The sequence below is a fragment of the Nothobranchius furzeri genome, chromosome 18 (genome assembly GCF_043380555.1).
Source record: "Nothobranchius furzeri strain GRZ-AD chromosome 18, NfurGRZ-RIMD1, whole genome shotgun sequence".
Taxonomy (NCBI): domain Eukaryota; kingdom Metazoa; phylum Chordata; class Actinopteri; order Cyprinodontiformes; family Nothobranchiidae; genus Nothobranchius; species Nothobranchius furzeri.
In genome coordinates this window covers 11,109,078-11,134,343 of record NC_091758.1, presented here as the reverse complement: position 1 = coordinate 11,134,343, position 25,266 = coordinate 11,109,078, and the positions used below count along the sequence as shown (strand labels likewise).

The window sequence follows — 25,266 nt, the reverse complement described above, 5'->3', positions numbered from 1 at the left end:
TTATTTCAGCACTCAAAATAATTAAAAACATCTCAATTTATTAAACATTTACAAAATAGGTACAGATTCTGGTGGTGTTTTCGCCCAAACTGGACAAACTCATTGCAGACAGCTCCCTTTGAAGCCTTGGGAAAAATAAGATTTGGTTTTTTGTTGTTGGAAAATTTTACCTGCTTCACAAGTGAAGAAGAAACAAGCTACAACACAATTCAAAGCTGGAATGGTGACAACAGTTTGTGGATTCACTCATCGCTTGAACTCAGAAACAGAGTTTTACTGCCAACACAATCAGGAGAAGTCGGTCTTATTCTGGGCAGCAAGAATTAAAGCCGTGGTTTTGTTTTAGCACCAAGAGGACTCAGCAACACTAACACTACACAACAGTATGGCTGCAGGGGGCAACCAGAAGACCACAAAGAAAGAATAGCACCCTAGGTTTTAGTTGATATTGCTTCTGTTTAAGGCATCATTAAAACACTGTCTACCTCAAAACTGAAACAGACTTCACTTAAAAACACTGGACCTTTTTCTCAAAGCTGGAAATCCCAACTTTTTGAGGTAGCCGTAGTTTTAATGTTTTGTTTGGTAAGAGGAAAAAAAAAATAGAAACAGAGGAATGAACAAGAGAGGTCCTCAACATCAAGCAACGGACCACAGCTACAACTCCTACAGATGAGGTGGTGGTGTGTGAACTCTGTCAAGGTTAGGTGGAGGGCAGAACAACAACAACAAACATGGCTGTCAGTTTCACCGTTTATTCATCAACACCTGAAACGTGGTACAAAGCAATTGGATTCTGTCTGTTGGGATTGTCCTTTCATTCCTCAGTTTCTATGAACTCCAGAGAGGCCTGGCTTGGGTTGGTTGAATGGAAGCGGGAGTTTGGAATTTTTTTTACACTTTACAGAGGCATATATTATTTTCTTGTTGCCAGTGAAACAAAATGTCTTCTTTACAGGATCCGTGGTGCTGGTGATGGCAAAAACCAAAGAAAAAAGTCAAAAACAAAAGAAGTAGTGGTCCTCAACGTGGCGATGCAGACACGGCCACATCACCGCCATCTTGTTCTTTCTGAAGTGCATGTTCTAGGCAAAGGGGACCATCAGGACAATGGCCAAAGTCAGAAGGGAGGGGTTGGACTTTTCAGACAAATAACGTTAGAAAAATATTTTGGTGGGGTTTCTTGTTGGGGCGAGATGACTGCTAAAAAAAAATAAAACACACACGCGCACACTCACAACAACACTTTCAAGTCCAGATTTCTTTTTTTTTTTACAAGAAACAGACAGGTCCAACTTCAAGGCCAAACTCTTGGTCTGGAGCACCAACATCCATAGGAGCGATATCAATGATGGGCAGGCGAGATGTTTTTGATGTTTTGTAATCAATGACTGTCTTGCCCCATGTTCCGGTGTGTGACTGGGAAAGAAAAAGATAAAAGGGAAATTAGTGCAACTAGACATTTATTGAAGTGCACCCGAGCCTACGATCAACAAGATAAGCTAAACACTTATCGGGCCTCAAATACTTTCCTACATTATTGCAATTTGGTGAAAAACAAACACTGTGCAGAGGAATGCTGAACTGTGAGGTATGACACGTGTGTTTCCTAGCTCTTGTCTCTTTGGGTGTTGCAGAACTAGCTTCTGATGCAAACTCAGCTGCTTGTGGGGCAGAGGTGGAATAATCTGTTGACTCTTACCGTGCATCCGTCTTCCAGGACGCTGTAGGTGAAACGGCTGTTGCCCTCGGCTCTGATCTCAATCTCGTTAGAGCCCTGGAGGAGAAGAGCCTTTTTGAGGTTGCCAGCAGCAGCATCCATGTAGGCGATGCTGTTCTTGCAGTGGTAGGTGACGTTCTGGGAGGCCTCAGTGGACATGAGACGCAGGAATGTCAGCTGAATGTTGACGTCCTCTGGAAGAGAGCCCTCGCTGCCATACCCAAACTGCAGATGAGAAAAAGAGATAAGAATTAGCAGCTGGTATGCAAAGAAGGCAAAAGAAATACGTTCTGAGGACATTTGAACAAGCTTTACCTGGAAGCCATCATTCATCGCCTCTCCGAACCAGACGTGTTTCTTCTCCTTGATGTTCTTGCTGACGTACCAGTTCTTCTGGGCAACCTCACGTTGAGTTGGTGGTACACAGGTCTCTCCGGTCTCCATGTTACAGTAGACCTTGATGGCATCCTGAGTGCAGCCCTGGTCAGGGTCAATCCAGTATTCACCTGAAGAGCAGTAAGAAACATATCAGAACCTCAGACATCTATTTGTCTTCGTGTCCCTTTCCCCAAACAGCCTTCAGACGCACAGACGTGTTTTGTTGCTAGTGAGACTCACCACTCTTCCAGTCAGGGTGGCACATTTTGAGGTCTCTGCAGGTTCTAGCAGGGTTCTTTCTGGTACCATCAGGGCTTCGGATCTGCTCGATTTGCTGGCTCAGGCTCTTCAGGGTGCTGTCCACCTCAAGGTCACGGTCACGGAGAACATTAGCATCATCAGCACGGAACATGCGGAAGGGATCAGGGGCCTTCTCCTGAGGCTGAGCAATGAAGCCAAGGTCAAATCCACCACCAGGGGCTCCAGGGGGTCCGGGAGGTCCAGGAGGTCCGGGAGGACCCTAGGGATTTAAAAAAAGGGGTTGGATGATTTGTTATTGACAGATTGTGTCATGGCAAAATGCAACCTTTTCTTTAATTAATTAATAATAAATTAGAGAGTTTGACTTACAGAAGGTCCCATCTCTCCAGAACGCCCACGAGGTCCAGGAGGTCCAGTGGGTCCAGGAAGGCCAGACATACCATCTTTACCAGGAGCACCAGCAGATCCAGAAGGACCCTACAAACAACAGAGAGAAATCGTTAAAATGCATTCATAAGTTCATAAATTATATTAGCTACATTTTCACAATGCATGAGTTTAGATAGGCAGGGTGGTAACTCACTCTAGGTCCAGCAGATCCAGCAGAACCAGCAGGTCCAGACTCTCCAGTGGGTCCCTGTGAGTTCACACAACAAACTGAGTTCAGACGTTGAACAGAGTACTGTTCAGCAGCAGTATTTACATGTCGAACAGGAACATACGGGAGGTCCAGGAGGTCCCTGGGCACCAGTGAAGCCCCTGTGTCCCTTCATGCCTCTCTCTCCAGCCTCTCCTGTCTCACCCTTGTCTCCGCGAGCTCCAGCAGGTCCCTGTTAAAAGTAGGGACATAATTTAGTTTTCTTTTGTCCTCCATCTATTTCAGCTGTGTGTCCTGATGGTCCTACTTACTCCAGGGCCACGAGGTCCAGCAGGGCCAGCAGGACCAGCAGGGCCAGCAGGTCCCTGAAACACAAAAAAATTGGTTTTACTCTGAGCTTGTAGTGGTCTGTACTCCCCGTAGGAAGCTATCCGGTGTGTGTGTGTGTGTGTGTGTGTGTGTGTGTGTGTGTGTGTGTGTGTGTGTGTGTGTGTGTGTCTGTGTGTGTGTGTGTGTGTGTGTATGTGTGTGTGTGTGTGTGTGTGTGTGTGTGTGTGTGTATGTGTGTGTGTGTGTGTGTGTGTGTGTGTGTGTGTGTGTGTGTGTGTGTGTGTGTGTGTGTGTGTGTGTGTGTGTGTGTGTGTGTGTGTGTGTGTGTGTGTGGTGGGAGGTGACACAGATTAAAAGAACAGTGGAAGAAGTCTTTTGCTACTTCTGAGTTTAGTTGAGCTGAGTTTACGATCACCGGGCCACCCAAGTGTTCTCGTGTCCTTCATGAGCCTCAGGTTGAGAAGCTTTGCTCAGCTCTTGATTTGACCTTTTCTTTCCTGAGCTTGCTCTGATCTTGTATCTATTCACCTCCATGGATCCGCCTGCCTGTCGGCACATCTGACCACTGGTTGTTCACAAGCTGCTGCTGTCAGCCCTTGTGGAACGTACGGTGTTGGATAACTTGTCTTTGTTTCCGCTCCTCTTGCCTAGGCTGGCGGTAGCTGGAGGTGCTGTACGACGGCGCACCTCACAGCACTGAAGCACATCCTTTTGTGTATTTGGAGAAAACTTGTCCTCTTGCACCAAATGAGGCCCTTTATGGAGCGGGTGCTACATATCGGGGCGTCAGCGCTGGGGGGAACTGTGGATGGCTGGTGTTTACTTGAAGGCATTTTGACTAAAAAATGAGTGGAAGAAAGTGCCTGTGTGCACCGTACCCTGGGGTAAAAAGGTTTCTCACTGGTTTTTCTTAGACACATTTTGTGGACACTGCTATTTTCATAAGAATGTCTGAAAAAGCTGGTTTAAAAAAAAAAGTAACTTTCACACTCACAGTCTCTCCACGGTCCCCAGATTTTCCAGCAGGTCCAACGGGTCCAGGAGCACCAGAGGGTCCCGGGGCGCCAGGTGCTCCCGCGGGGCCAGACTCTCCGCGATCTCCCTAGAAACCAAACAGCAAATCATTGACTCCCATCTAGGGCTGGGCGATGAATACAGCAAGATGTTTTAGCGGAATTCCCATAAATTATTCATATCATCTATCTATCTATCTATCTATCTATCTATCTATCTATCTATCTATCTATCTATCTATCTATCTATCTATCTATCTATCTATCTATCTATCTATCTATCTATCTATCTATCTATCTATCTATCTATCTATCTATCTATCTATCTATCTATCTATCTATCTATCTATCTATCTATCTATCTATCTATCTATCTACCCAGGATCAGTTGAGAGCTACATGTCTCAAATGTCACACGGGCACTTTAATTTATAATTCATGTAAAATAATTAAAATTTTGTGGCCCATATCATGACACTCACAATATTAACAGTAACTATTTGTTGCCCAGGAGAAAATGCAATAATTTTAAGCGAATGTCATGATGTAATTACATCCACTGCTAGAGGATCACGTGGGTCATGCAGAGCAGAGCTAATAAAGTTTTGAAGGTGAACATGACTGGAACCACACAGTATGTGCTCATCCAAATGAACAGGCAAAGATTAATGGTAGGTTTTGAGGTATTTTGGCCACTGCTGGCCCTTGTACCTTTTATCTGTTAAAAACAAACCGCGGTGCATTTCACTGTCTTCACACGCTCTCAATAAATATACGCAGCTCGGCCCAAAAAAAGTCGCCGCCTGGATATGGCTAAGCAAATATGTAGGAGCCTCCTTTTGGATAACTACTGCATGGGCGATTATCTTTCAGCTGCAACAAGTTATTTAACCCAACCGGTGCATCTGGTGGTTGCGGAACAGATGTTTGTGTGAGAAGGGTCAGGTCATTGGCATCAAGCAGAGAAGACATCTAAGGAGATGCCGAAACGACTAAAACTGGGTAAAGAACTGTCCAACGCATTATTAAAACTGGTCTGATGAGTCCAGATGGGCCCTGTTCCAGAGTGATGGTGCATCAGGGTAAGAAGAGAGGCAGATGAAGTGATGCACCCATCAAGCCTAGTGCCTACAGTACACGCCTGTGGGGGCAGTGCTATGATCTGGGCTTGCTGCAGGTGGTCAGGTCTAGGTTCAGCAACAGGTACCTGAATATGCTGAATGACCAGATAATTCCATCTTCCCTGATGGCACGGCCATATTCCAGGATGACAATGCCAGGATTCATCGGGGTCAGATAGTGAGAGAGTGGTTCAGGGAGCATGAGACATCATTTTCACACTTGGATCGGCCACCACAGAGTCCAGACCTTAACCCCGTGGAGAATCTTCAGGATGTACTGGAGAAGGCTTTGTGCAGCAGTAAGACTCTACCATCATCAATGAAAGATCTTGGTGGAACATTAATGCAACACTGGATGGAGATAAATCTGGTGATGCCGCAGAAGTTAACGAAACAGCGCCACAGCGAATGTGAGTCCTAATCAAAGCTATCCAATGACCAATATCAGATTAGGGCGTGTGACCATTTATTTTAGTTTTTTGTGGCGACTTTTGTAGCCGAGTATTGTATAGCAACAAATCGCCCAGTCCTAGCTCTTTCTGACAAGCTTCAAATTTGTGAAATTTGTGCTCAGCTGAAACTGTTGCCTTATTCGATTCTGCTGACTAAAGATCTGATTCCACCTGATGGTGGTTCGGTGAAACACACTGCCTGATGCTCAGCTACAGCGTTAGCACAAAGCACTTTGGAAAAGGTTTTAAATGAGACGGGTGCCTGCTCATTCAGACGATTCAAACCTGTTGTCTGATGGTCATGTACTCATGAGCTCACCTTAGGTCCTGGAGCTCCATCACGACCAGCTGCTCCCTCAGTACCAGGGGTTCCCTACAACAGCACAAAGTAGGTTAACTAACAGAAAACACTTAACAAAGTGGGATCAGAATAAAAATGAGAGAAGGTAGTTTCATGTTTTGGTGTGTTGTTCCTGGTACCTCACGTCCAGGCTCTCCAGGGGCTCCAGCAAGACCAGGGGGTCCCATGGGTCCAGGAGGTCCACGCTCTCCACTGGGGCCAGAAGGTCCAACCTTTCCAGTCTCGCCCTGTGGGGTTCAACCACCATAACATTAATCAAAGTTTTAACTGGTTAAAGGTGAATAGTGGAACAAGAGCAGAGGGCATCAGTGCCACATTTGAACAACGGCATCCACTGAGGAAGCAGCTTCAACAGCTCTTTCCAGGAGCTCCTACCCTGCCTGTGAGATCGTTTTTCTAAAGCTACATAAAGACATGCTGTTCTCGTTTTGGAAATAAAGATTTTAGTGTAGCAAGAGGAACATACGGCGGGTCCGGGTAGACCAGGGAAGCCTCTCTCTCCTCTCTGCCCAGGCAGGCCAACAATACCACGAGATCCAGCAATACCTTGAGGGCCAGGAATACCAGCAGGTCCCTGAGGAGGGCATCAAAGGCAGACATAGAAATGGAAGTTAGAGCGCAGGGATCCAAAAATGGATATCGTGCTGGCGGTGAACACGTGAAAACTTTCACCTTTTCAAAATGAGGGCCAAAATCGTCCCTGCAGGCCACAAAACTGTTTTCACTTACGCTGCTTAAACTAGACCTGTGATAGGTGTATTTGGTAAAATCTTAGCAGTTCTCTGTCTACATCAGAAATCTACTGAAAAGAGATCATTTCTCCATTTTGGAAATGTAATTAGGTGCAGCGAGCAGTCTCCGGGCTGCACGTTGGGCGTGCCTGATCTGGAGCACTCAGTTAACAGAAGAATCCTATCGGCATCCCAGTAAAGTGTCCTGTGTTGTGTATTTTGTAACATCTCTATATTTTGCATAGTTGGTGAAGATTTCACTGAAAAAAGAATTACTTACAGGAGCACCATCGGCACCAGGGCCACCCTTCTCACCGGAAGGTCCTGGAGGTCCAGCAGCACCAACCTCCCCAGGACGACCAGCAGGTCCAGTCTCACCACGGTTTCCTTTGGGTCCTTCCTTTCCAGATGGTCCAGGGGGTCCAGGAGGTCCAGAATTGCCCTACAGGGTGGAAAGATTGGTATTCTGGACTCCGCCTTTCTGTACAGTGGAAGACTGTTAAGAACTGAGAAACACTTACAGCAGGGCCAGGAGGTCCAACTCTGCCAACAGCACCAGGGAAGCCAGTTGCACCCTAGAGAGAAGGAGCCCAACTAGTTACACGAGCCTAAAGAAGTAAAAGCCTGGCAAGGGACATTGTGCAACAAAAGTGATGACTTACAGGGGGTCCAGCAGGGCCACGAGCTCCCTTAGGACCAGTGTTTCCAACAGGACCCTATAAGAACACAAAACAGCCTCAGTCAGCATCTGCAAACCAGCATCTGAAAACATCCTGTGTAGATAAACTGCTCCGTTCTTCACGTTAAGTAAACATTCAGCTGTTCCGTAAATTGGGTGTCAGTACAGTAGCTTTCACACCTGAGGTCCAGCACCACCAGTAGCTCCAGCAGGTCCTGGGGCACCAGCATCTCCCTTAGCACCATTATCTCCAGGCTCTCCCTTAGCACCAGGTTGACCATCAGCACCCTTTAGTGAAAAGATGGGGAATAAAGCAAGAGATGACAAAATGTCTGGGCACATTCTAACGGTGTCATCCAAAAAATTAAACAATTCTGAAGCAGTTGTTGTACTCAAGGAGAAGATACTTACAGGAGGTCCAGCGAACCCAGCTGGTCCAGGGGGTCCAGACTCACCACGCTCACCCTGGTAAGGAAGACACATTATCTCAGGTTTCTTGGAAAATAGTTGGAAAATGTTCATTTTGTCAAACAGAAAACTTTACTCACAGGGGCACCACGGGCTCCAGAAGCTCCGACAGGTCCAGCTGCACCAGGCTCTCCCTTATCTCCAGGTGCTCCAGCGGGTCCAGGAGGTCCAATTGGTCCAGTCAAGCCACGGGGTCCATCCTTGCCAGGAGCTCCATCACCACCCTTAGCTCCTTGGTCACCCTGGATTATTAGATGGAGAAGGTATGTTAGTTCCACTACTAATCACCACACCAGATCATGGAAGAGACCTGTTTATGACATGTTTATGACCTGTTTATGACATGTTTATGACATGTTGGTACTGCATTGTTGGAGATACTAAATGTAATCAGTCATTGCATCACACGCAATCAGGCGTTTCTCATGTCTAAGTGGTTCTGGTGTTGTCACAAGTAACCCGTGATAATGGATCATGCACATTTGGACTTTTTTACGTGCTAAAGAATACAGTTGTAACTACTCACTCTGTCTCCTCTCAGTCCTGGAAGTCCAGCAGCACCACGCTCACCAGGCATTCCCTGCAGTCCAGGAGGACCCTGAGCTCCAGGAGCACCTGGGGCTCCAGCGTCTCCCTGAAGAACAGAAAGAAGGAGGTAAAGAATGTTTGGGATTTATGGGAATCCATAGAATCATTAAATGAGCCATGCTGACCTTAGCACCATCATTTCCAGCAGCTCCAGGTGATCCTCGGGCTCCAACAGGTCCTACTGGGCCAGGTGCACCACGCTCTCCAGGGAATCCTCTGTCACCCTGATGGGAGGAAGCAGCAGAGTGTTTGGTATGAATGGGGTTCATAAAGGGGCAAGAGTGGCAGAGGAGTTAAGTGCCCACTCCATAACCAGAGGGTTGCAGGTTCAAGCCCCTGCTTGGGCAAGGCACTTCACCCTCCTTGCCTGTTAGTGGGGGTCAGCTTGTTTATGGCAAGGGTAGCTGTGGCTACCATGTAGCTCATCACCACCAGTGTGTGAATGTGTGTGTGTATGGATGAATGACTGATTGTGTTGTAATGTGACTTGGGGGGTTGTAGAGCTCAAACACGCAGGCCATTAAGTGGCTGTGGAACTACTTACTCTTGATCCGGCTGGTCCTGCGGCTCCCGCCTCTCCGGGCAGACCCTAGACATGAAGACAAATGTGAGTAAGAGGCACCTTCACTCAGGAGAAGCATCGTGGTGACATCACATCTCAGTCCACACCTGCTCTCCAGGCTTTCCTGTCTCACCAACAGCACCCTGTGGTCCTGGAAGTCCCTGGAATCCTGGAGCTCCAGCAGGTCCTGCCTCTCCTCTCTCCCCAGCAGGGCCCTAAGGGTGCACAAAAAGGAGTCAAAGGGGGGACTTATCTGTGTGGAGGATGCTGATGTAATGTGATCTAGGAACATGTAGAGTTTATACTTACAGCTGGTCCAGGAGGACCTTGGGCACCAACATCACCATCCTTTCCAGGGGCTCCCTGGAGATGGAAGATGGCAGATTTAGAAGGAAAGTAGACAACTTGACAAAAAAGTCTAATAAAAACCAAAAGACTAGAAAACTTACAGCAGAGCCAGTGGGTCCCATGACTCCTCTCTCGCCTGGCTTTCCAGCCTCACCCTAAACACAAACAGCACCAAGTTACTGGCCTCCATCTCTGGAGCTCAATATTACAAAACACGTTTGGTGAGAGTGTGTAGCTTTGGGAACGACTCTTACAGCAGCTCCCTTAGGTCCAGGGAATCCCATGACTCCAGGCTGACCTCTAGCTCCAACAGGCCCAGGTGGTCCAGGGCGGCCATCTTGTCCAGGGGATCCCTAGTAGAGAGGTTTATTAATGAAATGATGACTAACTAGTCAGACTGCCACGGTTACATGCATGCAGATCGTTGAGATAAACTGTGACGGAGACAAACTTACAGCTGGTCCCATCTTGCCATCAGGTCCAGGGCTGCCAGGGCTCCCAGTCATACCCTACAGAGCAAAGGTCAGAGGTCACTGGTAAATAAATTCTGTTGGTGAATGCTGGAAAAAGGACAGCAGATGATCTTGCCTTAGCTCCTGGGAGACCAGGCTCACCAGTGCGGCCGGGCTCACCACTGGCACCTTTAGGTCCAACAAGACCGGGGGCACCACGCTCACCAGGGGCACCCTAAAAAAACAAGGAGGAGGAGAAACAGTAGCTGGTGAGAAAACCGATGCCACCTGAAACCATCCACATTGTGTTGAGGAGAGTGGACATGTTCAGAAGGGCGGTTTACCTTAGCTCCAGCAGGGCCATCAGAACCAGGGAACCCACGGCCGCCAGGAGCACCCTGCAGATGAAAACACAAACAAACAAACAAAGCGTCAAACTTTGTTACGTATTTAGACGATTATAAATGTCTGCTGAGAATGTTTTGAGGACATGAAATGCCAAGCTGACATGCAAAAGACTGAAGAGGCAGTTTAGGGTTTTGATGCATAAAAAGTCAAAATTATAAATTTTAAATTTTCTGTATATTTGTGACAATGTCTCTAGGACGTTGCATGATTGACAAGCAGCCATAAAAGGGATGTTAATTCAAACATGGAGCTGTAACTGATGTTTTCTGTTGATGGTGATTAGGAGGCTCCTTGCCATGACTCCAAGTACTACATTCTAGTATGATGTATGCAAATTGGCCTAATATAGTCAAAAGTATTAGATAAGCATACACGCTCTCCAGGGGCTCCACGAGCTCCTGCAGCACCAGGCTCTCCTCTGGATCCTCTCTTGCCTTCCTCACCAGGGGGTCCTGGGGGTCCCTGCACGCCTGTGATACCCTGTAGGAAGAGAGCGTTAGACGCTGGGGCTGAGGAGCGTTTAAAAGCGTTGCTGTGTGTTGTTTTGTGGGGAACATACAGCCTCTCCCTTGGCACCAGGCTCTCCCTTGTTTCCTGGGGCACCAACCTCACCCTGAAGGGTGCATAGAAACAGAAAAAAAAATCAGCACATTTAATAAGCTTTTAATTGACGTCAGCTTATTTTGGGAAAACTTTACTTACAGTGTTACCCTTGGGTCCTGGGGCACCAGCAGCACCCTGAGGTCCTGGAGGTCCACGTGGTCCGGGAAAGCCAGGAGCTCCTGCAACTCCAGGAGCACCCTGCAGGGGGCAGCACATACCGTCAACAACTAAACCTATGGTAAAAGATCAAACTCAAACAGCCTAATAACCACTGAAGCTGCTATGTTTGTGCCTTCCTACATAGTTTAGCTGAACGAGACCCTTTATTGCATAAAGTTTCTGAAAAGTAGACTTACAGGTAATCCCTTAGGGCCAGCGGCTCCATCAGCACCAGGGTTTCCCTGAGAGGGGGAAGAATTTTTTTAGTTTCTTCACAGATTGTTATTTTAGACAATCTGACGATCTTATGAAAGGATTTATAATTACTGAAGGTCCAGCAGGGCCAGCAGGTCCAGCGTTTCCAGGCTCACCGCGAGCTCCAGCAGGTCCCTCGGGTCCACGGGCGCCCTGTGCTCCAACATCACCCTAGGGGATGCAAAAAATTAATAAATAAATAAATAATAATAATAATAATTAATATAATAAACAGGACTTAGTGGTTAGTTGTAGAAAACAATTCATAATAAAAAAATAAATACTTGTTTTAGAAAAACAAACAAAGAGCTTTTCTTTGACAGAAAAGGTTTTTTACATGTGAAACTTGTGAGGCGAAGCTCTCGCTAAACCCCTTCCCCAAATCATCTCTAGTCCAAATAGGTTACACTGTCACATGTGTAGGGCTGACCCGGGCAACCACACTGAAAATGACCAATCTGTACTGGAGTGTTTCCTGTAGGCATTGTCGTACCTTGGATCCAGGGCCTCCAGGGAATCCGGGAGGTCCAGCAGGGCCAGTGGGACCCTGAAGTAAACACAGAGAGTTTTAGACAGAAGTCCTCTGCCCTTTTGGTTTGATGTAACGTAGCAGAGTGAAAGTTATTCTGGTCTTTCAGAGTTATTCAACAGAACCAAACCCAACTCTTGATGTCCGGTGTGTGTGTGTGTGTGTGTGTGTGTGTGTGTGTGTGTGTGTGTGTGTGTGTGTGTGTGTGTGTTGGATGTAGTGACACCTGGTGGCAGAATTTGGATATCACAAAGATCTGAAAACCCTGTCAGCAGTGCTAAAGGCTGGCGCTGTCTTTAGTGGCAGCCCAGCGAACGGTGAGCTGTCTTTGACTCTAAAGTCCGTCCTTCAAGGACACTTTTCTCTGCATTTGGATATATGAATTTTACCATAACCGTCTCAGCGTATTTCCTTGTCTGCTGTCAAATCAACCCTAAATATTTCATTTCTGAACATTAAAGACAACAGGTTTGGATGTTTGCTCAGCGGTATGAGAATCTGATACGTACAGGAGGTCCAGCGGCACCGGCAGCACCATCGTTACCGCGAGCTCCCTGTGGAACACAGACAAACCTGAGCGTCGGCGACGACTGATTTAACAAACAGATCCTAACGGAGTGTGTGGACTCACAGCAGCACCAGAAGGACCGGCACGACCTCTCTCACCAGGCAAACCACGGGGTCCCTGACCAAGCAAAGATAACCAATCAGTGTCATGGATGCTGTCATCCACCAGAGCTCCTAAACAAACGTTTGAAGGCGTCTTACTCACCATAGCACCAGGAGTACCATTCTCACCAGGGGCTCCAGCCTCTCCCTAAACATGCAGGCAGACAGAAGCAGGTCAGGATGGGACTTTAATTAAACTAGCGGCAGTCTGTGGCTTCTGGCAGTCTTCATAAAGGCTCTCCTACTTACCATCACTCAACTCTGAAAACAGCTAACATAGATGTAATGCGTGCTTGAATTACCAGTAAAGCTACGTTAAACCAGCTGAACTGGCTATCTTGAGGGTTTATGACCAAATCTTGAAATAGTTTAAAACCTACGACGCTACAAAGCATGAGCTATGATATGAAATGCGGAATGTAACAAATTATTTCCGCCCTGCAGCGTTGCTTTTGGCCATCGCCTCTGAAATGCAGCTGCTTTAGTAAAATGCAAAACTACTCGTGGGGGATTTGTTTTCATGACTTTGAAAACGCGTCTGCTACCGTCGTTGCCACGGATCACGTTACCGCCAACACTAAACACATTTCAAGAATGATCACAACACAAAAGGTGACGAGGATGTAAATGAGAGTAAAGATGGGGAATGACCTTTGGTCCTGCAGGGCCAGTGTCTCCCTTAGCACCGTCCAGACCGCTGAATCCCTAATGAGCACAAAACACAGTCATGAAGTGTCACATTGCTGATTTTTGCTTAAAGACCAAGTTCACTCTTTTTTTCAATACATTTGCTGACAATTCCAATATAAACACATGCCTTGTGAGTCATTGTTACAGGAAAAAAAGCTCTTGCGCTCCTGTTTCAGGAACTGGAAGTTAGCTGGTGGAGAGGGGAGCAGATAACAGCAGAACTTGGGGTCCTACTCCGTATCATTTCCTGATATTCAGACATCTGTCCTCTGATTGGCTAACAGCAACACAATGCTACCACCGACTCTGGTTGCTTGGCAACATTGATGTTTTATCTCCACAAATAACACAAGCCTGGAGGAGTTCTGCTGTATGGTGGAGCTGCTAATGCTAACGATTAGCTTCTCCTTCTTCTTTGTTCTCTGCTCTCTCCTGGATGCCAAAAAACTCAACAGCCTTTCCTCGCTGCGAGCCAAGATGGGCGAGTCAGTGAATGCTAATTTTCAGTGTGACGTGGATCTGACCGGAGTTTCCTGACCCGAGCGTTTTCCCATTCTATCAGCAGCTAATGTGGAAAATGAGGGTGGAAGACTGTTTTCACATTTAGCCTGCTTGTTAAACTCAGAGTGACTGATCATATCGCAAAAATGACAAGTAAATAATGGTTCCTCAGTGAACTTGCTCTTTAAACATTGATTGTGACCGTGTAGGTCTGACTTGTGCAAGTTTTGGCTCACTCTGTGTCCCTTGATGCCGGGCAGTCCAGGGGTTCCTGGGAAACCACGAGCTCCCTGAAAGAAAAAAGCAAATAGACAAAAGTTGGTTTGATTTTTGTTATCGTTGACATGATACACCTGAAAGGAGTTCTGTCCAGTAACCTACCTGAGGACCAGAAGGTCCACGCTCACCAGCACGACCAGGTTTGCCAGCTTCACCCTGATGGGTAGAGAGAAGAGTGACCGTCAGACAGATCCACTACGACTGAAATAAAAATGTCTTTCGAGGTAACAGAAATATGGGCAGGATCTTACATCTTCTCCGTTCTTTCCAGGGGGACCGGCAGGTCCACGTGGACCCATGGGACCCTGAAGAAAGGACACAAGAACTCAGACGGATACCGGACACAACAGGTGTGTATTTGTTTCAGTATCTTTAATACTCACAGAAGCTCCAGGCTCTCCGGACTCACCAGGGGGGCCAGGAGGTCCCTGAGGGCCCTTTAAGTAGAGACAGAAACATCATGTTCAGACTTTTCACTAATAAAGTTCGTTTTGCTGATTTACTGATTAGAAAATATAGACGGTCTTCGAGTTCATCTCATCTCGTCTGAGCTGTTCTGGTGGTTTTCGTGGTGAAAAACATTCAAACGTCTTCAGCAGTTTGATTGGACGTTTTCTTGGGTTGAACCAATGGAAATGCTCAGAGTGACTGGCAGAGCTGCCCTGTTGGGCTGCAGGGATCCTGCAGCAAGGCCGACTCTTTAGCTCAGCTTCTGAACGAACTTTAAACCCTCCATGCTGCTGTTTTCTAGAAACTCTTGATGCGTATATTTACAAAAATGATGAAAAAAGGTCTTTCAATCACGTAGCTTTAAAAAAGAATCCATTTGCATTTATGTTGTTTTCCACCACACAAACAAAAATGTGATTTATGTTTACAGACAGGTACAACCAGTCCTGTTTATGTTAACAACAAACAGGAAAACAAACCTTTTCTCAGTTTGTGTACCTTTATTACCCTTGAGGCCATACTAACAACACCACTGCCCACACAGCTCCCTCTGAGACCATAGTTTATTTTCCTGACTTGAAGATGAAGATGACACACTTACGCTGGAACCAGGAGGTCCAGGAGATCCACGGGGTCCCATTGGGCCCTGTCAGTCAAACAGAGTGGTGTCAGATACATGGTGAGTCACATGGTGATGAACGGGAGAGTCTGTGCGAGTATCCTACCATAGGTCCAGGCACAGACATGGAAGGAGATTTCTCATCGTAACCACCAGACATCTGAGGGGAGAAGTTCTGGAAAAGCAAAACAACGAACCAGTTTAAAAACGGAAAACAGAAAAACTCTCACCTCACATGTGTGAGACTTAAAGAAACTCAGCAGTTAAATGTTTTCATTGTGTAGAGAAACGTTTCAAATAAAAAACCTTTACCAGTTATGACAAGAAAAGGGCCTTTTTCGTGTTTAGGCGACTTTTAGCTCATTTAAAGTAGCAGTAAGTAAGAGAACGATGTCCTGTGGCCTGGTTAGGGTACCGAGAACGATGTTCTAAACAAAAGTTTCTATAGTTATGAATCAGCGCCAGAGCATTCTAGGAGACAAGCGAAGACGAGTCATTCACAATAAATAGATAAACACATTCTCATATCTGTTTGTTTTATTTCTTTGACTTTTTATTTGTTTTAACTTGTTTCTTTGGTTTTAGTGTTCAGCACTATGTGTCTGACTGGAAGTGTGAAGGTGCTCTACAAATAAATACATGATGATGATGATGATGATGATGATGATGATATCTGGCATTAACTGGTTTATTTCCATTCTGTTTTCCATTAGAAAGTACGTCACTCATTACGGTAGTATGCCTCCGGCAGTAGAGGATGTGTTGTTGTTTATCGTCTACAATGATAAATAGTACCATTATAATATATACATATATATATATATATATATATATATATATATATGTATGTATATATATATATATGTGTGTGTGTGTGTGTGTGTGTGTGTGTGTGTGTGTGTGTGTGTGTGTGTGTGTGTGTGTGCATAGTCCCATACTATAATACCAGTAAAATGCCACAATAGACTCATGATTCACTTCACACACACATTTCACTGTAACATCGAATTGTTGGTAATTGAAAAAGGAGCTGAGATATTGTTAGAGTGACTGTTTGCTTCTAGCTCACCGTTAGCATTGTTAGCTCAATGTTAGCCTCTAGCCTTCTTTACCCAAAAACTTAAAAGATGCTGTGGCTTCTTAGGGGCAGACTCTGTGACCTCTACAGATCAGAAACGGTGACTATGTCCCTTTTGACCATTTTGAAAGGGGGAAACCTGACAACCCCCCATCCGGCTCAGAGGGAAATCTGAAACCCTCCTTCCCTGATTGAGGCCTTAGACTGTCTAGAGATTTGAAAGTCTTACTTATTGTTCCTTTAAATGTAAAAAGAGAACACTAGAAAAGCATCAGTATTTGAATGAATGAATTTTTCTGCTCAGCTGCCATGAATTTAGAACAATTCCCTGCATGCTAATTCCATTTAAGGTAACTTCACATAAGAAACTCCCGACTCTTTGATCTCAGAATCAATTGGAAAGTCAGCAGCTTTTACAAACCAATAAATAAACATAAGAAATGTATAGCTAATGTTTGGAGAGTTTATTTTATTATTTAATTCACACAGGCACCACAAGAGCATCCATGTTTTCTGTTAAACAGCTAATGGAAGCTCACATCCATCTACGAAAGTAGCCTCCAGCCCACACTAGCCTTTTGTGCTTCAGTTTTTACGTAAACCGGCCTAACACCCCAAATTTCAAAAACTGACAACTTACTCCACCGAGGCCGGGGGGTCCGGGGGGGCCGGGAGGTCCTGGCAGACCAGGCTGGCCATCTAAACCATCTCTACCAGCGGGACCAGGAGGACCCTGGAGGTCAAAGAGGAGAAACAGATTTAGAATCAGGGCTAACATACAGTAACATACAGTGTGTGTATAATTAAAAGTATATATTAATTATAAATGTATATATAAATAATAATTGATTAAATTAGCATTCTTTGTGTCAGTAGCCATGGGACCAACCAGGAATGGTCAAACTGAGGTCATGTGACCTCAAAAGGACCACATAAGAACCACCCATCCACCTCAAGGTCTGGACATCAAGGTTGAGGGACTTTTTCTTCCCTGAGACTAATGATCATAAACAACAACCTGTGAGTTTTGCTGCTCCAGTGTTATTTCAGGCATTTCTCATGTTTAATAGTGTAGGATGGTTAGGGCGACTTGTTTTTTCTAACAAACAACAACGACTTCATATGAATCTTGTGTTCTGCATCTTAATGTCCAGGTGACTCAGAAGGTTGAACCAAATCCTCATCTCACATCTAAAAAACTATTTAACGAGACCAGTTAGAGCTGAAGCTTCGATGCTGTCAGATGTTTACAATAAGCAGATTTTAGCTACAAAATTAGTTCAAAGTTAAAAATATTCCAAAGAGGTTCGAATGACGTCAACGGGACTTCGCTTCGCTTCACATCCGAGGAGCTTTGTTAATTCAGACTGGAATATGGGAGGGTCGAGCTTATAAAATGTAGCTGCCTTACTTAACAAGCTGAAACTACTTATGAATACCCCTCCTCTCAATTTCTTTAGTAGATCTAAGACAGTCTGATGTTCTAGTATTGACATCTCCAGTCTGTCTCCTCTGATCCGCTGCTGCTCTGAGGAAGTCCTCGCTTCATTTTTTCTAAATGTTAAAATTCACATTCAAAATGCTGAAAATGCATTAATGGAACCAACCAGAATCCGTTTAAACCATAATAAAGGTCAACTGGTAGTTTAGGAGGAAAAGGAGCTAAATCACAGCAAAAGAGCAAATTAATCCTCAGAAATGTCTTTAGGGCAGAAAAGGTCACCAAAAAGAGACCAGAACAGATGTTTGTTCTCACAAAAGCTTTGAATGGGCTTTCTTAATCGTTTCAACTGAATTAAAACCCATTTGGTGACACTGTCAGTGTGACTGTCTCATTTCTAACACACAAATCCAGTCAGAGAGTCAAACTTTAAACAGGATTCAAAATTAACCCAGAGATGAAAAAAAAAAAAAAAAACCAGAAAGAAAGACTGAACGTACCCTCTCTCCTTTGGGTCCCCGGTCTCCTTTGGGTCCCTGTGGACAAAACCGATCGAGCTTTTAGAGACGCCTGATGACACAAGCCGTGATCGTATCGTGCTGCTAATGTAATGACTGTACCCAACTCTGCAAACCGTGGGAACTACTCCCTTTGATTGTGTTCATTTACACCAGTGATTCCCAGCTCTTTTCCCCGAGGGCCGGTATCCAGCATGTTTTAGTTATTTCCCTCATCCAACACTCTTGACTCGCCTGTGCAGCAGCTCATCAGGCTCCGCAGAGGCTGTTAATCACCTGCTGATTAAACTCAGGTGTGTTGAAGCAGGGAAACAGTAAAACACGGTGGACACCGGCCCTCTGGGACGGGAGGTGGAGAACACTAGTTTACACACAATAAGAATAAAAATGTCAGGACACATCCCAGACCACGTGAACCCATTTCAGTTAAATAAAATGCAATCTTGTTTAAAAAATACTTCATATAAATGTTTGTTTACCTCAACCTGAGCAGCTTGGTAGCCTGAAAAGGAGAAACACAAATATACAGTTTAGATGTTAGAAACATCAACTGAATGTAAGCAAAAACATCACAAAGATCGTTAAAACTTGTATAGAACTTAAAAGGGGATCTTGGGGGTGCTAGACCCTAAAGTTAAAGATGAAACAGAGATGAACTAATACCCTCATCAGGGCAGATGGCGCAGCACTCTCCCTCAGGGATGAAGGGGTTGGGGCAATCCGTTGCGTCCTCACAGTGGACATCGTCACACATCACCGTGCCTTTGTCGCACACACAGATCTGACATGGCTCGGGTTTCCACACATCCTTGTCCTCAAACACCTGGCCATCCAGGGTGCACCTGGTGTCCTTGACTGGGGGGGACACAGGAAGTACAGCTGAGATACCAGAGTACACACAGCTCACACACTACCAACTGGAAAGGTAAAAAACTTGGTATATGGTGCTTTTATAGTCAGCTAATGCTTGTTATAACAATTTAGTTGGATTAGATTAGATTAGATTGATCAGATTAGATTAGATTAGATTAGATTAGATCAGATTAGATTAGACAAACTAAGAAAATCAGAGTGTGAACTATTTCAGGCCTTTTGTTTTAGTTGTTTGAAAGTTTTGATGAACTAAAGATAAATATCATGTATTTGGTATGACATCATATAAATCAGAGCATGACAGAAGTTAGCCTCAGAGAGCTGTGATCTGGATTGGGTCAAAGGTCACTCAGAGGGCATCAGTGTGCTGGTTTGATCATCATCAACTCTAAAAACACGAATGAAGCTTTGTAAATGACTTATTCTGGGTCCAGGAAGCAACCCCTGAGACCCGTTTCCCCTCCTACCCACGTCAGCGCCTCTCCTGCGCACGCTCTCAGCTACACTTTCAGTCCCAAACAGATTTACTTCTAGAGCAGTTATAAATCTTCCAACGTGCCAAAGTGCTGAGCTCAGAGAGGAAAAGCAGCAGAGTTGCAGACCGTGGACTTGGCAGCAGCTGGTGGAAACACTGCATGTGTTTGCAATTAAAGGGAAAAAAATCTGAGGGAGGGGTGGGGTGGGGGTTTGAAAAAAACCCAGGACGAGGGTGAAGCATGTCATGGCAGCCAGATGTGGCTGCAGGTACCGACGAGCCTCTGGGTGGCGCTGTGAGACAGCCAGTCCATGCGTTTGTTTCAGACGGGCAGCTGAGTCCTCTCCAGAAGGAGAAACATCTGGAAAACGAGTTCTTGTTCCCAGCGCTGGACTGGTTTTCTGTGTCCTCTCGCTGCATAAAGCTGTTCAGCATTCATTTTTCTACTCGTTCTGTCCTCCATGATGCTTTTTCAGTTTTTCTGAACTTTTAAAAAATACTTGTGCCACTAGTACTAGCACTAGCAGTAGTCTGCTCCTCACCTCCCATCTTCCCTCTCTGGGACTATTTTCTCATTAAATGACTCCACTGGTGTTGGCCTCAGGCTCTATCAGTGAGGCCTGAGATGAACTGCACCTGAACATAAAATAAAACTTTCATCTAAATCTGAGAAAATCTCTCTCTGAGTAACTAATGCGTGCCGAGTGGCTGAAGTCTGTTCACTGGTTTGTCTCCTGCAGAAAACCCTTGCCTGGAGGAGGAGAGCATGAAAAAGCGTGCCACAACTTGCATACGAGGGAAGCAGCCAAACGAACGCTCGGAGAAGAAAGATGGAGGTCTTGTTGGGATGCCTAATGCCTTACGAACGCCCTGTGGTGTCTGTCTACAGACAATGGAACATCAAAGGTCAAATCTTTAAGCTTTCTCCTCTTCTCTTTCTCAAATCTTAGCAGCTGTCCAGCCATAAAGACAAAAACTTTAAAAACAACAAGAAGAAGAAGAGTTGAGAAGCTCCGACAAAGTGATGAAACTTACTGTCGTCCTCGCCCTGAGACCTGACCAGGAGTGCCGCTGCGCTGAGCAGCAGGGCTAGCCGCAAATCCACAAAGCTGAACATGTCTAGTTGTCACCAGACATGTAGACTCTTTGAGGCAAGAAAGGAAGAAAAAAGTTGGGGATATTTTCTCTTTCTGCTACACTCCACTCATACGCGGGTGTTTGGGGCAGGATCTGTGCGTCTGTCCAAAGTCCTCCTGACCCCAGTAGAAAACTCCCTACTGCCTGCACTCATTTTCCAGTGGGGCTTTTATATGTGAGCCTGCAGAACTGGGAGGTACTGGGGACTGGATGGACTGGGGGACGCACCCTCATTACTCTGCTGTTTCTGCTCACGTTTAGGGAAGACAAGAAAGGGTGCCTCCTTCAAAGAAAAGAGAAGGAGAAAAAAACCCAGGAAAAAACAGCTGGTCCCTCCTTTCATAATTGCACAGTAGGTCTGGATCAGAGGAGAATGGGGTGGGGGGCTGTCTGAGCAGGAGGAAACTTGATCCATAAGAGCATTGGTAGGTTGGAAGAGGATCTCCTCCTGCAGCAGTCTTCTCTTTAATCCAGACTGTGTGCTTTGGTTGTAGTTCCCTTCCTGATGCAACGATTCACCAAGTTTTTGTTAACAGATGGAAGTTCTGGTAAGGTTGAGTCAGTTTGTGTTCAGAGGCAGCTTTGATTTGGAGGTGTTCGATTGTGTTTGTTCACGTCCAAACATGGCTGCAGGCCCCGAAGCTCTAGATCAGCAGGATGGTCTGTTCTACATGCAGAAGGTATCGTTTGTAACAAAACAACAGAGCGATCCATGTTTCCTTTGGGAGGTTGGACAGGTTTCACTGTGTCCATGCGCAGGTCGGTCAAAGCTCTATTAGTCAGCTCTTTTTTGTGTTCGTCTGATTCCTGCATCAGAACTCGGGTCAAGGGCTACAAACTTTGAGCTGGATCCTGGGAGTTGTAGGATTCGGAGGAGCTGCTGCAGACCTCTTCATTTAAAATGTTCCACTGAAACACAGAATGTCACCTTAATGCTGAACGAGTGTGGTGTCAGAGGCACTTTCCTTTGAGTGTTGTTGATGTCAACATATTTCACATTGAGAGTGATAGTGGTTGTGCTCTCCAGTCTTTGGCTGCTCGCATCAAACAGATCCAAAAGTATGGACGAACATTCTTTCTGATGGTGAAACCAAACTTTTACACGCAGCTGGAAATGTCAGCAGTTCACAGTCCACTCAAGTTAAAGCGTTCAAATGTGTAAGTCCAATTTTTGCATAAACCCCTGTGAACTGAAACATTCTGGTGAGAAATATGAAAAGCAGATTGTGACTTCGCCTTCTGACTCTGTCTCAAGCATGCTGACTAGAATGAAGCAATAATTATGATGAACTGATCCAGAAACGTAGAGCTGGACTAAAGCTAAACACACGGGCAGACGAAGGGGACACTTTCCTGACTAAATAATAAAAATGCACCTTAAATCATTTTTCCAGGTTTGGACTCCATTCACATTGTTGCCTTGCTGCTTTATGTTCAGACATGCATTACTTCTGTCTTTAGCAAGTGCCTCGTGGTTTTTATCTTGAGAGGCGCTATAGAAATGATATTTTCTTCTTCTTCTTCTGGTTACTGTGAGCAGGTGACTTGGCAGGACTTTTGACCCGACATCCTGAGTGGGACGACTCTGGCTCAAAAGCAACACGGCTCCACCACTGATCAGGGTTCAATGGCTTCATTTTCAACACGAACGTCGTGATGGATCCCCTATGCTTGTGCCCATGAGAAAATGCATATGTGATTTTTGTATTCTGTAATTTTGTATCTGAAGCAGAGATAAAAAAAAATAAAATAGGCTACGGCTTTGGAAAAAGCTGTTTTACATTCCCCCAAACTGTTGTTGGATGGTTGAAGGTGTTCCTCTGGGAGGATGTTTAGGTACCATTTTTTGCTCATGTTCTGGTCTCAGGATGCTCTACCACTGGAAGAAAACACACCTTTTTCTCCTCCAGACAACGTTTTATTCAGATGCTCTGAACAAACAGAAAGAGGATCCTGAAGAGAAAATGACTTTCCTCCAGTCCGAAGCAGTCCATTCCCGGGACAGGGCAGGATAAGTGGCATGTTACCTGCTCTTCTTGACACCATTCCTTCCTGTTGCTCTTCCTCAACAGCCTCAGACACTGGGTCTGTTTTAGGAGATGGTCCTAGCGCTGCTGGACGTTAATCCCTCTTTACAAATACAGTGGAAACTGGCTTTTGAAATCAAATTCATTTTAATGGCAAAGTGTGACTTTAAAATTAACCATAATTCGTCTGATCACTGTTCAAAAACAGACTTTTTCTTTTTTAAAGCATTCGGTCAGGACTGCAGCATTCCTACAAATGCCCAGTGATAGAGACGAATGAATCAACTTCAGATTAAAAAGCATGTGGAGCTAAATCCATCTATACTTACTGGATGATTGATTAGGCAGGATTAGGGGTTCATACCCATTGCATTATGTGTACTGTTATGTATCACTAATGTTAGAATAATCTGGACTTTTTACATTGTTTGGACATAAAGCCATGTCCGTTTGCAAGTTAATTATGTGGCCTACACCTTTTGATAAGTTAACCTTTCAACTTGTGCAAAGGCTGGCATAAAAAAGTCATTACATTTTTGAGAATCGTCACTTACATAAGTCACTCATTCAAAGGGGCACTGAAAGGCGCAGGTGGGTTGGTGCATAGATAGGGGAAGCAGCTGATTATTAAAAAACTTGCAGTAAAACCAGATGTTAACATTTTTAAATCGGTGTCTGCCTCTGCCTGTGCATTAAGATGCTTCCACAATTGTAGGTTTGCAGACATTATGATTGTTATTGGCTCTAAATAATAGAAGCCCTTTTTGCCACTGCAAACACCCCCCAGTCCAAATAAAGGTTTATACGAGCAATTCTTCAGTCCCCCCACCCAGAGCTGTGCGCTCAGCGCCTGGTCGGCTACAGGTGAGCTGTAATTAAACAGAAAGCAGACATTATGGAGCAGATGAGCTGCAGGAGAAACAGAGCAGCAGGTTTCTGCCATCTGATCTTTCAGGAGCAGACACGTAGCAGTCTAGGCTGGCCAAGAAAGCCTCTAATTCACTCCTCCTACTGCTTTTTTCTCTTTCCCTCTCTCTCTCTCACACACACACACACACACACACACACACACACACACACACACACACACACACACACACACACACACACACACACACACACACACACACACACACACACACACACACACACAATATCCATGTGGCTGCTTTTCTCTTTTTTTAAACCGAAGCAGATGGAATGCAGTTCATCTGTCAGGAGCAAGAGAAGCAAAAAGGCGGAAGAAGGGAACGCCACCTCATCATTCCCTGATCCAACCTCCAGCAGCTGATTCAACTACACACACATACACAAACGCGCACGCACAAAAACACAGTCTCGGAAAATAAAGGTCTCTGTTCTCTGCTGCCAACAGAACATTCATCTGAACTTTTTGCTGTTTTATTCCATTATGTTTGATTCGTTTGGGTCAATCAGTGATTAACAAACGTAGTTCAAGGCCTGTTCTTTTCTAAATGAACACAGGCATAAAGATATTGGGGTGATGTTGGGTTAAGCAACCCAAAATTATGATCTTTGGGTGATGTTGGGGTGAACACACACTTCCCACGACTAAAGCCGGTTGTATTGATGCAACATTTGTGGGGGTGCACGTTGCAGCTAAAACGGCAACATGCACCCCCACAAATGTTGGCCCTATAAAGAGTTTATGAGCATTACTTAACCTGTTTAACCCTAACGCCCCCCCAGTTGGGGGCCTCTACAGTTTCATGTCCCAAACATCTACAAGTGTCCACATTCTCCAAACACGACTAAAACCACAACCAAACAGCCCAGATGGGAAACAAGGCCATTATAAATTGTAATAAATTAAGATACAATGATGATTGAACTTTATTTTAGAAGAGCATCTGACCTTCTCTGGTGTGTGCTGGAAAAAACCCTTGAACAAATGTAGTTGAGGCCCCCTGAAATAAATAAAACAATAGACTAAATTTCCTACATGGAATTGAATTCACAACCTCCATCCTGTCAGCACTTTCACACAGGGCAGCTCTTCTAAAATTAAGTTCGAGTATTTGTCATGGTCTGCGTCCTGCGTCTCCCTCATGTGCTTCCTTGTGTTCCCCAGCCCCACTTCAGGTTCTCCCCTTAGGTTTCTGTGCCCCTTTAGGTCTCCAGCTCCCACCAGGTTTTCTCAGGTTCACTTATTCTTTAGTTTTCTTTGTATTTATATTATCTAGCTAAGTTTTCCCTGTAGTTTCATAGGTTCAGGTTTTCTTCTAGGCCCGTCCCCACCGGTTTATTAGTTCTCCTTTCCTCCTTAGATCATTAGTTGTTTGTCTTGTTCTTCTAGTCTTTAGGTTTGGTTATTATTCATAGGTCATGTTTTACTTCCCCTCCTCAGCTTAGTTTCCTCTCCCTGATTGGTAGATTGATTTCACCAGGTTTCTCTCTCCCCACGCACCTGCAGCTCATCTCCCAATCACCCAGCCCTTGTGTATAAAACCCTGTCTGCGTCTCAATATGTTG

At 45.2% G+C, this 25,266-nt stretch overlaps 1 protein-coding gene across 1 annotated transcript; it reads right to left on the bottom strand.

The window, feature by feature from the left end:
* Positions 1-741: 741 nt before the first annotated feature.
* col1a1a (collagen, type I, alpha 1a) lies at positions 742-20,947 on the bottom strand. The gene is made up of 49 exons (XM_015968981.3): positions 20,645-20,947; positions 18,925-19,116; positions 18,741-18,763; positions 18,244-18,279; positions 16,943-17,035; positions 15,331-15,399; positions 15,207-15,251; positions 14,539-14,592; positions 14,407-14,460; positions 14,258-14,311; positions 14,113-14,166; positions 13,337-13,390; positions 12,789-12,833; positions 12,648-12,701; positions 12,526-12,570; positions 11,981-12,034; positions 11,560-11,658; positions 11,430-11,474; positions 11,173-11,271; positions 11,030-11,083; positions 10,843-10,950; positions 10,407-10,460; positions 10,199-10,297; positions 10,066-10,119; positions 9,865-9,963; positions 9,712-9,765; positions 9,572-9,625; positions 9,370-9,477; positions 9,245-9,289; positions 8,826-8,924; positions 8,639-8,746; positions 8,193-8,354; positions 8,056-8,109; positions 7,825-7,932; positions 7,628-7,681; positions 7,487-7,540; positions 7,246-7,407; positions 6,701-6,808; positions 6,354-6,461; positions 6,193-6,246; positions 4,282-4,389; positions 3,269-3,322; positions 3,082-3,189; positions 2,943-2,996; positions 2,729-2,836; positions 2,339-2,618; positions 2,036-2,226; positions 1,703-1,945; positions 742-1,419 (listed from the first exon to the last, which is right to left on the bottom strand). Exons 1-49 carry the CDS (start codon positions 20,724-20,726, stop codon positions 1,273-1,275), a joined length of 4,344 nt encoding a protein of 1,447 aa, XP_015824467.1. The 5' UTR covers positions 20,727-20,947; the 3' UTR covers positions 742-1,272.
* Between the last annotated feature and the right edge of the window lie 4,319 nt (positions 20,948-25,266).